This window comes from Anopheles darlingi, chromosome 2, assembly GCF_943734745.1.
Source record: "Anopheles darlingi chromosome 2, idAnoDarlMG_H_01, whole genome shotgun sequence".
NCBI classification, from domain to species: domain Eukaryota; kingdom Metazoa; phylum Arthropoda; class Insecta; order Diptera; family Culicidae; genus Anopheles; species Anopheles darlingi.
In genome coordinates, this window is record NC_064874.1 from 9,889,272 (window position 1) to 9,904,214 (window position 14,943).

The 14,943-nt window shown below is 52.2% G+C and overlaps 4 protein-coding genes across 6 annotated transcripts in view; 2 read left to right on the top strand and 2 right to left on the bottom strand.

Annotated features, from left to right (window-relative positions):
* Window positions 1-826, bottom strand: part of LOC125949041 (dihydroorotate dehydrogenase (quinone), mitochondrial) — a 1,494-nt gene extending 668 nt beyond the window's left edge. The window contains exons 1-2 of the mRNA XM_049675727.1: window positions 622-826; window positions 1-547 (exon numbers count right to left, since the gene is read on the bottom strand). The exon at window positions 1-547 is cut by the window's left edge and continues 668 nt beyond it. Of these exons, the coding sequence (XP_049531684.1) occupies window positions 1-547; window positions 622-648 (574 nt within the window). The 5' untranslated portion in view covers window positions 649-826. The remainder of the gene's footprint in view (window positions 548-621) is intronic.
* Window positions 827-1,027: 201 nt separating this feature from the next.
* On the top strand, window positions 1,028-8,693 carry LOC125949018 (zinc finger FYVE domain-containing protein 1-like). Of its 3 annotated transcripts, none has more exons than XM_049675692.1 (6): window positions 1,028-2,362; window positions 4,170-5,494; window positions 5,567-5,765; window positions 5,846-6,131; window positions 6,587-6,736; window positions 6,804-8,693. In XM_049675692.1, the coding sequence occupies exons 1-6, from the start codon at window positions 2,315-2,317 to the stop codon at window positions 7,265-7,267; spliced, it is 2,472 nt and encodes an 823-aa protein (XP_049531649.1). In that variant the 5' UTR covers window positions 1,028-2,314; the 3' UTR covers window positions 7,268-8,693. The 3 variants fall into 3 exon arrangements, with proteins under 3 accessions (XP_049531649.1, XP_049531650.1, XP_049531648.1); XM_049675693.1 differs by having other exon boundaries at window positions 5,846-6,059; XM_049675691.1 differs by having other exon boundaries at window positions 5,846-6,143; window positions 6,804-8,692.
* Window positions 8,694-9,105: 412 nt separating this feature from the next.
* LOC125949006 (leucine-rich PPR motif-containing protein, mitochondrial) lies at window positions 9,106-12,728 on the bottom strand. Its single transcript, XM_049675666.1, has one exon. The coding sequence runs from the start codon at window positions 12,612-12,614 to the stop codon at window positions 9,216-9,218; it is 3,399 nt and encodes a 1,132-aa protein (XP_049531623.1). The 5' UTR covers window positions 12,615-12,728; the 3' UTR covers window positions 9,106-9,215.
* A 4-nt stretch (window positions 12,729-12,732) lies between these two features.
* LOC125948999 (probable serine/threonine-protein kinase DDB_G0267686) overlaps window positions 12,733-14,943 on the top strand; it is an 80,431-nt gene continuing 78,220 nt past the window's right edge. Inside the window, exons 1-2 of the mRNA XM_049675645.1 lie at window positions 12,733-12,857; window positions 13,318-13,948. The gene's annotated coding sequence lies outside the window, so the exon portion shown is untranslated. The remainder of the gene's footprint in view (window positions 12,858-13,317; window positions 13,949-14,943) is intronic.

Consider the following 14,943-nt stretch of genomic DNA (forward strand, 5'->3'; position numbering starts at 1 on the left):
AATCCTGCACCGCGTTCTGGGAAAGTTTGTTTTTGCCCAGATTGATTCCCAGCACGGCTCGGTTAGCGGACTCGAGCTGCTTCTGCGTTTCCCGCAAGCGTTCAAACACCACATCATGTCCCTCGCTGTTGAACCCATACCGGTTCACGATGGACTTGTCCTCGTTGAGCCGGAAGATCCGGGGCCGTGGATTGCCTGGTTGCGGTTCCGGTGTCACCGAACCGATCTCCACGAATCCGAACCCTATCCGGTGCAGACCCGGTACCGCTTCACCGTGCTTATCGAATCCAGCGGCAATTCCGATCGGATTGGTGAAAGTCATCCCGAGCAGCTCGGTGCGTAATCGCTCCGTGTCGACCGTCGGTGGTCGAAAGAGCTTCCACTTGACCGCCAGTACCGCCAGATCGTGGGCCGTTTCCGGTGGAATCATACGTACTACCGGCATGAACACGTTGTTGTAGAACTTTTCATCGCCCCGGCACAAACTGTACCCACTGAAGACGGCCGCTCCCAGTCCGGTCACCTTGATCAGCGATCGTATCTTGTGCTGGTGGAATGTGCTTATCAGTAGCTAATTTCGATGGATTTTTGCGGCAAAATCTCGGCGTGGCACACACTTACCGGCGTTCTCACGCGGCAGGCACTCATCTTACGTCTTGGAGGTAGCGGAAGAAGCGATAGAAAAGGCAGCAATCCGTCTCGTTGCTGGAGCAGGTTTTGTGTGTTTTTTTTTTGGACCCCCGGAATATTACGAACCCCCAAAATTGTCTTCCGGTTTGCTAATAAATTTCGCGAAAGTGAAAGTGGTGGTGTGTGTGCACGTTATTGTTTACGTTCAATCGGCTGCGCGTAAGCGAAAAAGAGAGGGAAGAGAGAGAGAGAGCGCGAAAACGCCGCGTATAAACGGTTCCAGGAGTCGCAAGATGCAAGAACGAAAACCGCATCTGCCGACTCCTTAAACCGTAATGATGTAAACAGCCGAGCCCAGCTGTCAAACGGTGGGGCCGCCTTTCACTTTTTTTCCTCGCGAAAAGGAGCCGCCGCAAGCGGAGAAAAATACAAAATAATTTGCCCTTGCCGAGGAGCAGCAGCACGGTGGTGGCCAAGTGGAGTGGATGATTCAGCCGAGAAAAACACGGAACCGCGAACCGACGACGAATAATATCGCCTACCAACCCGTTGCCTGTTGTGCGTGAAAATCCGTGTTCTCCTCCTGCAGAGGAGTTGCAGCCTTTGGAAAAGGTGGTGTGCCCCCCAACCGAAACAAAGAGAAATCATCATCATCGTCGTCGCCGCGGAACGTGTTGTTTTCGTCGTCGTCGTCGAGGGTTGGCCCCTCTTGGAGCGAGGAATAGGCGGGAGGAGAAGGTGTTTCGCGCATCTTATCTCGCGCCAACAATCGGCCTAGCGAAAAAGAAAAACGTGAAATTGACTCCACTGATTGTGTGCGTATCCTTGACATTTCAAGTGCTGTGGTTTCATCAGCTCTTTCTCCAGGTGACCAGCTGCGGTGCTGTGTTCTTTGTTTACCAATCGCGTTACTTATCGGTACCGTGGCGGCCACCAAAGCATCATCGAATTGGCGGAATGATTGAACTCGTTGGTGGCCCACGAGATGACCGCCTCTGGATGTCGTGTTAACCGGAAGTGATGTGAAGGATTTCCGCTGAAACTGTTGCGTAGTAGAAATATTGACCCCTCCCCCAACGCGCCCCCCAATCACCGACCCATCTTCCCACGTTTAAAGCGCTCGCTCCCAAGCTCTCTCTCTCTCGCTCCCGCTCTCTCGGCAATCGCGTGCTCGGACTCTCCGCAGCGCCTTTACAGCGACGAAGAGAAGGCGCAGGCAAGCCAGCAGCAAAAGGCACGGTGCGAGCCTCTCGGTGGAAACCAGCCAAGGTCACGGTGCGACACATTACGCGTGGTGTGTGGAGTTGGATGGTGTGTTTACGTTTGCCCAGCAGCTAATCGCAACCAGAACGAGAGTGCCTCGGTTTCGTGTAACGCGCGGCGGCATTTACATTGAACAACACATAGCCACAACCATCCTAGTGTACTGTGCGTGTGTTCCGCGGATCGTGCGTTAGCGCCAAGGCAACGCACAGCAGGCCTGTTTGCTGTGCTGTGCCGTGCTTCTATAACCGAATCTCGGTGTCACAGTAACGGGGAGGCCACGCGAGGCACCTGCGGATGGTAGTGGGGCAGCCCCACTAGCGTTAGTAGCGTGAGCGGTAGCCCAAGGGCGAGCCGTAAGCACGGCGACTATCATCAGTAGCAGCAGCAGCACCAGCAGCAGTCTAGTAGCAAATCAAAAATGATGCAAGCTGAGGATACGGAAAGTCTATCTTGGATCACCGATAAGGTAAATGGGCAACCGCACTGCGATTGTGCGACGAGTTGTGATGTGATAAAATCCACCGCTTCTCTCTGTGTTTCTCTCTCTCGCGAGGAGTAGGAGGCGCCTCTAATGTCGTCTTAGGTTGCCCTACTTTACAGCATTGCGGTGGCGTTGAAGGGGGAAAGGGGGAGGGGGATGGGGCTGTCCACAGGTCCACCACATCCTTCCAGCGATATCGCGCTCCTAATCTCAGCGCGGCTCGTACTTTTCTCTGCTGACGTCGGGTCAAGTTGAAGGCCCTTGTTTACCACAGCTCTCGAGCTCGTCAAATCATTCCATCAGGCTGGCTACCCCCTTGGTTGGAATCGGGAAGAAAGGAATTATGCTGACCTCAGCAGGCACCGAACTGAGCGCTTTCTACGTTGGGTTTTTGGGTGGAGAAGAGAAGACCTTCGCGACGATGCTGCTGCTGCTGACACAGCTGTATACCCCCCCTTCGCGTGTCCATTAATATTCTGCGCTCAACTTTGATCCTCGGCATCCGCATTGCTACATACCAGCGGAAGCAGCAGCAGCAGCAGCGCCGTGCGGCCGTCCAAGCGCGACGCGGAGTATCGGATTTTACTTTGCATAAATTATAACCCCCCGGGCACACGTCGAAGGTGGTTGAGGAGGGATATTAGCAAATTCATTGTCACATTCGCCATGGGACGTCTCGTCGACGAGTTGCTGATTTGTTTACGTTCGATTGCGATCGGAAACGGAACGGAAATCGGCTATTGCGACAGTGGCGAGGACTGGTCGTCCGGTGGTGGAATTGTGGCATCATCACGGTTGCTTTGCTTCGAAAGGGTTACTTGTCGGGCGAGACACAAAGGATACAGAAGCAAATGACCAGTTCGAGGTCATCTTTTGACGATTGTTCGTCATCTTCCATCATTTTTGTGGCTCTACGGAGTCGTAACACGAGGGTTCCTTGCCCTAATGTGACTTGAACATTACATTCCCTTTATAATTTTTTAAAGAAAAGTAAAGTATCGTCCTTTGCAATTTCGTAGTAGGCTAAATTAATTTACTTCGGCGTCTAACGAACAAGTAAGCCAAGCCTAGTAGTACATTTCATCATCAGCCATTGATTATCGATGCTTCCTACCGATAGTCGGATGTATTTTTTTTTTAATGATTAATGAATTTGATATGTTTAATGAACATTCCTGATCATGTTTTAATAGAATCAGTCTGGTGTGCGCGTTAAATTGGAGCGGACTGAACCACAGTGCTGTCAAACAGCAGCATCTCAACAACACAGAGGGCCTTGTGGCAGGGTAGAAAAAAAGGGCAAAACACAGCGACACGCACAGCTCTGGGGGGCTCGTTAGTGCTCCTCCGTCGTGCTCAATATACGACCAGCATGGTTGGCCTAGAATCCACACGCGCTAATCGCGCAATCCGCTCCGCGATCGCGAACCATGTGCGATGTCTGACGCTAGCGGTGGCTTGACCGGTTGCAACGGTCGGTCAGCAAAGGGTTCGACCGTGAGGTTACGCGAAACACCACCACAGGCCAGCGAACCAAATGCGCAATGCCACGAACAAATGCACTCCCCACAGGCATCGCCACGATTTGCGCGTCATCGTGGTTTCCATAAGTGTGGCTACTGAATGAAGGGGCGGTGGGTTCCAGGGCAGTATTGATAAGTAGAAGCATCTAGCGATCGTGAGTCGATGGAATGATGACGCACGAATCGGTGATAACGTTCCAGCAAGGAGCCAACGAATATTAGTTCATTATTTAATCCAATCTCTCTCTATCTCTATCTCTCTCTTTAAGCCACAACAAGGAACGCTCGATGGCAGCCCCCTTGCACGCCCACCGGATGTAGTGTCGGGACCGTTCACATCGCTCACACTCGATCTTAACGACGTGGACGATCTGGAGGATCACCGCCGTTCGCCCGCAATCATGAACGGTGTGACGATGCCGAGCGGTGGTCACGATGGTAGCCGGAAGGAGCGTAGCTTCCTTCTAATGGACGAGCAGGAACGGATATGCGTGAAATCGGCGGACCAGTTCTGTAAGCGGCTCTCGGTACAGCCCGAAACGAAGGTGAAGGTGGTATCGATCTTCGGTAACACGGGCGACGGCAAGTCCCATACAATGAACCATGCCCTGTTCGGTGGTCGCGATGTGTTCAAAACCTCGTCCGAGCAGGCACCCGGTACGATGGGCATCTGGGCGGCGTACCAGCGCCAGAAGAACGTCCTTTGCCTCGACACCGAGGGACTGCTGGGTGAGACGGTCAACGAGAATCGACAGATGCGCATGCTGCTGAAGGTGCTGGCCGTATCGGACATCATTATCTATCGCACGCGCGCCGAACGGTTGCGCACGGATATGTACAAGTTTCTTGGGACCGCCTCGAAGGCGTTCACGAAGTACTTCTCCGGTGCGCTACAGGCACTCGATCTTCCGGGACCACCGCAAGCCCTCGGACCGGCCGTAATTATTTTTCACGAAACGCACAACACCGAGGTGCTGAAGGAGGACGACGATGGTAAGAAGGAGGAGGACATACTGCGGGAACGGTTTGCCAAGCTGCGGCTCGAACTGAGCGCCTTCAGTTCGCTCCGGTATGTTGGCGTCCGGACGACGAAACCACCGACCAACTACGAACCACTGCGCATGGTGTGGGAGAAAGAGATCCGCAATACAGCGGTCCGGTCACCGCGGTTACCGCGGGTTGTGTTCGAGACGTTGCTCGCACTGAACAACAAGTTTAACGGTGAGCTGAGCCCAATGCCCTTTCAAGCCTTCCCGGAGCAGTACTTTACCTGTACGACGGTCTGCAAATCGTGTGATGTTCGCTGCCAGCTATCGATGGGCCATTTGGAGCTGAAGGAGGATCATCGGTCGGTTGGGGTGTGCAAGTATCAGCATCAGCACGAGAACAAGGTGTACCTGTGCAATCGGTGCCACGTGAACGGGCGTCAGGTGGTGGTCACCATCAAGACGCAGAAATCGACCGATTCCTCCTGGATGGGGTTAGCGCTGTACGCGTGGAGTGGCTCCGTCATCGAGTGTCCGCACTGTGGTGAGATCTATCGCTCCCGGCAGCATTGGTATGGGAACAAGTCACCCGAACAGAATGCCGTCCGGTAAGTAGCAGACCCTCGAACACGGTTCCTCAATGACCCTATACGACATCTTAAACGCTACTTATCTTGCAGGACGGAGATCGTGCACGTGTGGAATGATGGTGGATTGCAGCTGCACGGACCGAAACATTCCGCCCAGCTCGTCCTGGATGGGGTGGCCTACATTACCGATGCCATGGCAAGCGTCGGCTCGCAACCGACCAAGCTGGTCAAGTCCTGGGTGACGGACAAGATCCGTCCGACCTACTGGCGACCGGATAGTGAAATCATTGTAAGTTGCATTTGGTCTCTGCGATGGACAAAGGATTGATTAATTCATTTTTTTCGCCTTCTCTCCCTGTCTCCCGATAGTATTGTAAAGGATGTACCTGTAACTTTGAGCGGCTCGGACTGAAGAAGCATCACTGTCGTAGCTGTGGCGAAGGTTTCTGTAACTTTTGCTCGAAACACGAATCAGCCGTCCCGAGCCGCGGCTGGAACTACCCGGTCCGGGTGTGCAACAGCTGCTGGAACGAACTGCGAAACGGTGGTGTACCGGCGGGGGCCACAGCGGCTGCAGTCGTCGGTATGCACAATGGTGACAATGCGAATGGGGATGATGCGGATGATCAGGAGCACCAGCAGCAGCACCGCCAATGTCAGTCCTCAGGTACACCCTCCGTGGGTAGTGTGGAGTTTCTGTGGAGTGGTTTTGCTTTCCGGAATGTTTTTGCTGCTTCTCGTTTCGGACGGTCCGGTGGAATGTGGAACTAAAACCACTATGTGGTAGCGGTGGTCGGAATTATTCTTATTATATTACTGAATGGGAATAATGTATTTGATAAACGACTTACTTTCTGCTGGATAGCTGTTTTAAGAATCATCCTTCACTGCAAACCGTTTTCCAGCCAATGGTTACTTTGTTAAAACTAGCTTGCTACGTTGCATAGTCTTGTTTTTTGGTGGTTGCTTGTAGCTTTTCACCACAACTCGCTCCGCGAGACTGGCGCGCGCGCGTTTGACTGGCGAATGATCTGTGTGTCTCATCCTCGACCCTCCGATGGTACTGAATACTAATGTCCCGGACGGCTTTTCTACGGTCTCCTCTTCCAGGCAACGGTGGTGGGTCCGGAAACATGAACAACAACCACAACAACAATAACAATGGCGTCGATGAGGCCAACAACGTGCTAGTTCGACGGTACGGTGAAGCCGTAATTAACACAATCAGCAACATTGGTGCCGTGTTGGAGTATCCAAAGGGTAAGTAGAGGTTGAATTTTTGCACGGTTTGGCTAACCGAATGAAGGCACTAATCCTATTCCCCCAGACTTTATTAAAGATTCAGCGAGGCCGTCGTACTGGGTGCCAGATGGGGAGGCACCGAACTGCTACATCTGTGATCTGCTGTTCGGTTCACCGGAGGAGCTCAACACGGTCACTCCATTGATTCAAGCCACGACCACTACCACCACCACCACCACCACCACGAACGGAGCCGGTGGATCAACGTCAACAACCGCATCACCTTCACCATCACCGGCCAAGCAGCAGAATGGAAGCACTTCCACCGGAAGCGCGAAACAGAGATCACGATCAACGGCAGCCACCGGAACAGCTACCGGTTCGGGTACCGCACCGGCCCCTCAGATGGTCGATCGGCGAAGACATCACTGTCGTGCGTGTGGTAATGCGGTGTGTGCTATCTGCTCGCAGAACCGGCGACCCGTACCGAAGCGAGGATGGTTGAGTGATGTCCGTGTGTGCAACACGTGCTACACCACCGAAGACTAAGCAGAACCCCGAGCCCTAACGGCGGTTCCTCGATGCACTAACCTCCCATCACACCTCGTTCGTGATACCATCACCCTCCTTCTGTCCTTTCAGAATCGTCATCAACGCAGTTTTTTTTCCAGATATACCTTAATTCTACCAGCAGCCGTTATTACTCCGCTTCTGTTCTGTTTTGTTTCCTTTTTTTTTATTTAATTTTTTTACAACTATTTTTTGGATTATGATGAGATTGTTTATGATTGAGGGTGGTATTGCCTAGCCATTTTACATTGGATTTGAGTGATAAAAATTGAATTGTGCGGTGGCCGCTCGCCACACGGTACGGTGACTGCTACAGAAAAAAAAAAAAAACAGAATGAAACTGAAATTCGAATTGTGATGATATTTTGCCTAGCCTTATGATAAAGTCCCTTCCCCCCAAGGGGGGAGCAAACCCACAGATTCTATTTAGCTCGGTTCTCTCGGAGACCTATCCTTGCGGACCTAGCCAAACCGTGTGAAGTGATCTATTACCTTAGTATTTTATAGGATTTCGCAAGTTTTGTTCCCTTTCTTTTTACAAAAAAAAAAACGTTGAAAATGGTTTTAACTTTTATAATTGTATTCTCGAAAGATTCGATATATCCGGTTCGATATTGACCTTACGCTTATTTGGCCTAGTGGAGGGCGTAGCTAGAGAGCGTTTCTATGCAGTTCTTCTATAGTGCTAGTTTTGGTTAGGGCTGTTAAAGAAATTCGTATCTACTGCATTCAGCACTCGGGGTACACTCCGGGGTATAAAAAATTGGGTAGAAAAATTGTTTGTGACGAGACGGATAGATGACGAGGCTTTGGTTAAGGAGCCAACCTGAGATGGTTTAAAAAATCTAAAGACCTCTTGCACACACTGACACCCATAGCCAATATGTGAGACCGAGGAGAGCAGTTAGCGGTTAGCACGTCTTCTGTCATAATCTGTAGGACACTAGCAGCAGCAAGACATCGCGCTATAGTTTATATCGGATTGACGAACGGGGACACCGGAAGTCGGAAGTATCGGATGGATTCGAAACCGAAATGTTTTAGCCAATAACAGCGCAATCGTCGTAATTGAATAAAGAAGCCATCTTAAACTCGATCGAGCACCCTCTCTATCACACATTGTAGAGCGATGACGCGATCGTTATACGCGAGTCCAGCGATTATCGCAATGCAGAATTCAAGGTGGAATCGGAGTTCGTAGTCAAAAGATTGAGTGTTCTGATCTAACCTGACCGAATGCATGCGCCGATGTTGTTCGTAGTTAAAGGAATTATAAATCCAGCAGAGCCAGAGCTACATCCCCGGTATCTCAATATATGTATGTAGTAATAGCAATCCGTATGTATCCGGTGTATACAGACAGACATATATACATATACATCTATATATATATATTTCAAATAACATCAATGCGCTGGATTCTTTTCGATGGCCTGGCAATGAGGTGGCCGAGGATGTTGAGAAATGGTTTCCTAAATAACTCTCATGGGAGGGCCTAATTCCAACAAATCATAACAAATATCTAGCGCTGTAATGTCCACTGCATGCATACACAGCTTCATGATCATATGATGCAACATTAAGATCGTTTCACGCCATTCGACCGTGAACATTGTATTTGTCCCGGCTGGGGATCTCAGATTGTGTGCTGCACCTTCAACAGAACAGAAGACAGCATAAAAATAGAATCGAACAATCGTCAATCAAACATCGCCACAATGCAAACTAGCCCCACGTCTTCCCCGGCAAAGACTGCACTGAACTAATCTATTCTTAGCCCAGTGCCCCGGATAAGGACACACTCCACAATTGTTGATGATAACATATTACATTGGTTTTATTGACTTTAGGCGTTTGCGTTGACTTCTGACTATTTACAATTGGACCAGCATGACCGGCTGCCACGGCTGCGGACCACGTTGATGGATCATTTCAGGTACAGCTTCAAACCATCCGGCACCTCGTAATTGTTGACTTCGAGCAGATCGGACAATTTGCGGGCGAAGTCGGTGGTCACCTTCAGTTCGTCCTCATCGTTGACCAGCCGCTGGAACAGTTGGACAGCAGCTTCGCAGTTGTTCTCCCGCACGTAGTGGCCAAGGATGAGCTGCAGGAAATCCTGTTCCCGCACGTTCGCCAAGCCCTTACTGCATTTGGCCAACCGTAGTACCACGTCGACCTTTCCACTGGCCATCAGGAACTCGCACTGCGTCAGGATGTACGAGTGGTTGATGCGCACCTCGGGATTGATGAGCATTCTGCGAAGTTGCGCCTCCGTACCGGCATCGGCCAGCGCAACGATGAGCGTGTTGTTCGTATTGACCGGCCCGTGGATTTGTGTGACCGTTTGGAGCATTTCGCTGAGCAAGGTTTTCGCTTCATCGACGGAAATGGTGGATGCGGAGTCACCCGTACCATTCGTAAAGCCTACCAGAAGCGTCAGGATCTCCAGTTGTAACGGTGTACGTCGCTTTTCGATTGCGATCCGCTTAAACTCTTCGATCGCCTGTCGGTGATGACCGGCTAGTAGGTATTCGCGCAGCACGGGCCCCAGCAGCACATTGTCGTAGGTGCAGTAGTCGAGTTCGACGAGAAAATCGAGCATCTGGCGTGTAGTGTTTGGTGATTCGGCCTTTGCGCTGGAGCCAGCAGCATACTGAGCCGTGTTGGTGAGCAACTGCCAGATGTTTTTGCTGGCTGTCGCTCCTTCGGCCGTGCGTACCTTGCCGCCGGTGGTCGCCCGTTCACGGAGCACCTTCCGTGCACCGTCGAGTTGTCCCCGCGATATGAGCAGAGCGGCATAATCGATCACCTTGTGTTCGTCGATAGTAAAGCCAGGGAATTGGCGGCGTAACTGTTCGAGCGTACGGCCTGCCTCTTCCGGTTTGCCGCACTTCGTGTACAGCTCGACCAGTGCGGCCAGCATGCCGGAACTTTGCTCTACCTTGGCCACATCACAGCGACGCTTCAGCTCGAGCGCACGATCGAGCCGATTCTCGCGAACACAAAGCAGCAACAACCGGCGCAGGACGCCACGTGTGTTGAGCTTCTTTTGCTCCAGCTCCACCAGATGACACTCAAGCTCATCGTAGCTCATGTCTCGCGGGTGCACCGTGATTGTCTCGAAGAGTTCCTTCGAATGGATCGTCAGCTGATCGTCGGTTAGTTTGCGCAGCAAACCATCGATTGATTCTTGTCCATCGGTTCCGGTTGTCCGGGCAAAATGGTTCTTCAGCACCCCAGCCGCCATCCGGGAGATGCGAAGCTCGTACTTTTCGTACTCTCGCAAAAGCGATTGTAGACTTGTGGCGTCGTGTTTCGATTTTTTGCTCGAGATCACTTCCAGCAGTAGCTGACCGCCGAGATCGTGTTTAGGATCGGTCGAACGATCCGCTAGTGCACACAACACCTCACAGAGTGTTCGCTGGTGGGCTGAGGTGCGATTAATGTTGGCCTGCAGTATCAACGGCCACAGTAGCTGTTCCGTGTCAAGCTTGGTCGGATAGCGGCGCACGATGTCGAGCACATCGGTGAACCGGTTCTGATACAGCAGATGGGAGATGTAGGGCGTCATCAGGGCGGCCATCCGTACGCCACGATCTTCCAGGATTTTCAAACCGGCTCGGGCATCCTTGAGCGTAAGGGAAAGCTTCGGTAGCACGTACGTTACGATCGTTTCCTGGTCTGGTTCGACATTAAGTTTCTGCATCAGCTTCAGCACGGCCAGCACACCCGCCTCACTGTCCGTCTTGAAGCGTTGTAGGAACAGTGGCCAGAAGTAGTGCGGTCGGAGCGCTTCCAGTGGAGCCAGTGCAGTGAGTAATCGCTCAAAGTACCGGTGGTTTGCTTTGGCCGCACATTCACAGGCCACATGGTAGGCACGCAGATTGCGCTCGGTGCGAATTAGCATGGCGAGGAGTTTGTCTAGCTGCTCGAATGGTGCCCCATGGCGTAGCATTTCGACCATCAGAAACGTACCGTAACCGTCGGTGTTTTCGTTTGCGCGGAATTGTGGCACCGGAAGCTCACCTAGCAACAGTAGCATACCATCGTGGCGGCCATGCCGGATGAGTCCGCTAAGCGTGTTGCGTAGTACCGGATGTATCCGTCCATCTTGGATCATCTCCTCGGGCAGTAGCTTCAGCAGTGCACGGACCAGCTCGGGTGTCTTGGATTTGTCCACCGCCAGTTCCAGTAGTTCCAGCACATGGTCTTCCTTCAACTGGGAACCTTTTTCACGCACCAGCTTCAGCACGCGATCGGTCATACCATCGCGGAGAAACGCGATCATCAGCTCACCGTACGTCTCCCCGCTGGCCGACACATTGCCAGCGCTCATCGTCTCCAGGACCATCTGTACACCGTCCAGATCGCCGGCACGACCGTTTCCTCGTATCATCACATTCAGCACCTCCACGGTGAGTGGCATTTCCAGCTTCAGCATCATATCCCGAACGAGCTTCATCTCCGGTAGATCACCCTGCTCGGCCAGAGCCGCAAACAGGGCCCGGTACAGCTCGGCATCCTTCTCGATCGCTCCCATACTCTCCAGCAGCGCCGGTACATCCGTAATCGAGTGTTCGTTCTCACGGTACACCTGCAGCAACGCCTTCCAGTGCTGGGGCTGTGGTTCGGGTCCGAGATAGAACCAGAACTGTTCGCACAAACGCATCCTCGTTTCGATCGTTTCTGAGCACAGCAGGTTGCCACAGCAACGGATCAGAAACTCGAACGCATCGCGAGGAATCTCGAGTGGTCGGGCAAGGATCTGCTTGAGTTTCTCCAGCTGCACACGCCGATAAACGATCGCATCCGATCGCAGTTCCTCTAGTAGTCGGGTGACATCCGGTGTGGCTGCTGATCCCGTTTCTGTTTTCTTGGTGGGAGCCTCGGTTCTGGTGCTGGTCGTCGCTTGCTTTGCCGAGGGTGCCGCTTGGCACAGTCGTACCGAGTGTGACAGCAGACGGCTCGAAACACCGCCGGGTCTACTTGGATGATGCAGAGTGGCGCCAACGACGACTCGACCTCGTGCACGTTGCTCGCTAGTCACTTGTAGAAACAGTCGGCGCCGGCTGACGGTTAGGGCGCCAAGCAGCAGCTGTTGTTGCTTGCCCAGAGCGGCACGTAGATGATGCATCGTAACCGCGCGTTTGTCTGTTGCCAACTTACCGAACCGTGCACAATCAATCGACTGTCGATTAATCCTTTCGCTGGCCAGAACCGGTGCAGTGATTACATGAACGAACGAACGGATGGTGGGTGAAAATTGGCCCCAACCGGATGACAGTTTGTGTGCGCGGTTTGTTGTGACAGCGAGAACTGTCATCGGCCCCTCGTTTTTACACAAGTCGCAGTGTGTGCGTGAGATCGGCTGGGACCACGTGCTTCTCCCCCCGGGTGGTAAACAATCCGCGAGCAGCTGATGACAGCGCGAACGAAGAACGGAAAAAATGTGATAAGTGGTTTTTGATTTGATGTTTCTCCTTTATTTAATCGTACAGTTAATTAGAGTGTTGTTATAGGTTTTTAACTAACTGTTTTGCGTGCGAAGGTGCAGAGGAAAGTAAAGGTGAGGAACGAAAGTAAATAACGTGGATGGAGAAATTGGTTTTCTGCGAAATCAGATACCGAAACCGAACAGAACTGATTAGCCCCGGGGGGATAGGGAAAAGCAATTATTTGCTCATTGCCTATACGCTTGGTCTTGAAATTACCCTTTATTGAAAGGCGCCCTTTATTGAGAAGTAATTGAACGAATTATTTGAAAGCGACAACAATGACAGCTCGCGTTTTTTTCCCAGAAGGGCGGGTAATTGTTGGGCAGGGGGTGGTAGTGCCGGCGGAACTTGTTGCTATTATCCCAAACAACAACCGCCCCGCACATTCCGCTACACACACCATGCGGCTGCGGCATTGGTTTACAAGCGGACCGTGTTGAATGGCTCAAATGACTGGTGTGTGTGTGTGTATGTTTATGTTGCGCGTTTTGTGATTTTTGCGTTTTTTTTCTTCTCTGCTCCCCCCCCCAGGCACAGACATACACGCACACACAGATGCGGTCGCGTGGACACGGCCCCCTGAAGGCGTTTCGATTAGAATCGAATTGGACGCGTCGTCGCCGGTCGGTTGATGGTGCCCCCGAAAGTGTAATATCTCGTTCGTTCGCTTGCGCAAGGTGTGTGCGGCCCCAGGCTGTTCGGTAGGCATGCAGGCTTGAAGTAGTGAAAGGTGTAGACAGGCAGATCGTTCGCTAACTAGGAGACATCTCCGAGAACCGCGTGGCGTCAAGTCGTTCGTCGTGGCGTGCATAATTAGCGAGACAAATTTGTGGACTCCCCTATACCCCCTCAGTACTGCCGTAGCCGCTATCGCATCGTGAAATAATAGTGAAACACACATTTGAAAAAAAAACGAACGAACAAACGGGATTACATTAGAGAGAAAAAGTGAGCAAGCGAGCGAAAGAGAGGGACAGGAGTGGAAACGGACCAGCTGGTGGAGGTGGCGGAAGAAGGAGGAGGTACCGTTCAATTGGCGTTCGTTTCGCGTGATTTTCTAGGTCATCGTTCGACGACAACGACGACGACGACGATATCAGCACCGCGTGCTAGCCCTATCGCGAGAAGCAGACGCAGAAGAGAACCCTCGTCCACGTGGAAGGTAAGTGAGACGACCATAAAAGGCATTCAGCAGCAGCAGCAGGCGGTGACGCTGGCCGTTGTTGCGGAATTTCCAATTGCAACGCGTCTCAGCGACCGGAATCGAACATATTACACTCCCTCTTCCTCCTTTCCTTTTGCGATCGATCGATCTCCTGCAAACGGCGGAACACGCACACACAGTCGCGCACAGACCGCGTTTGGTTGTTTACACAACAGCCCGTTCTCCCGGGGCCCGCGGTTGCTGCCAAGGCAACACACCCATCCATCCAGAGCAGTATAGAGGCCTTCTGTAGGGGCCTCTGTAATTGTAATGTTGTTGAAAATCGAAATTTGACCAAAATGAATGGCGTCGTGTATGGTGCTGCTTCCGATTCCACCCAGTTAGTGTTCCACCGCGCCGTATCTCGTTTATCGCCATCGGTGGTGGTGTGTGGACCATGTGATTCGACCAAGCGCGACCCCACCACGTCAGCATCGCTGTCGTCGCTGCTGCGCACCTTGGTGGCGGTGGCGGCGACGGTGGCGGCGGCGTCGTACACGAAATCTAAATGAACCGGAATCAGCACCGAGCGTCGCCGCCGATGATCAAACCACACCACCTCTCTCAACCTGTGCGTGTGTGTTAGAGCAGCGAGCAGGCGCCTTGTCCTTGTGCCGTTGCTCGGTCCAATGCTGTCCAATGTCTACTCGGCATCTGTCCCGAAAGTTTAAAAGAGCATCTTCCCCTCCCATCGAATGCGAATCATGCGAGATCTGCTCACATCTTTTCCTTCCAAGCACCGATAACGGTGGCCTCGCTCCGGCGTAGTGTGCTGGTGCGTGCACTATCGCTGGCGTCTATCGTCGTGGCGTCGTCATACACACACCCCCCGCGGGGAGTGTGGGACCCTTGACCACGCTAAGGTGCGGGTATGAATCGAATGAAAATAAATTTTGATTATTTTTTCCGTGTGTGTGGGTCTCTGAATGTCTCTGTGTGTTTGTTCATTTACT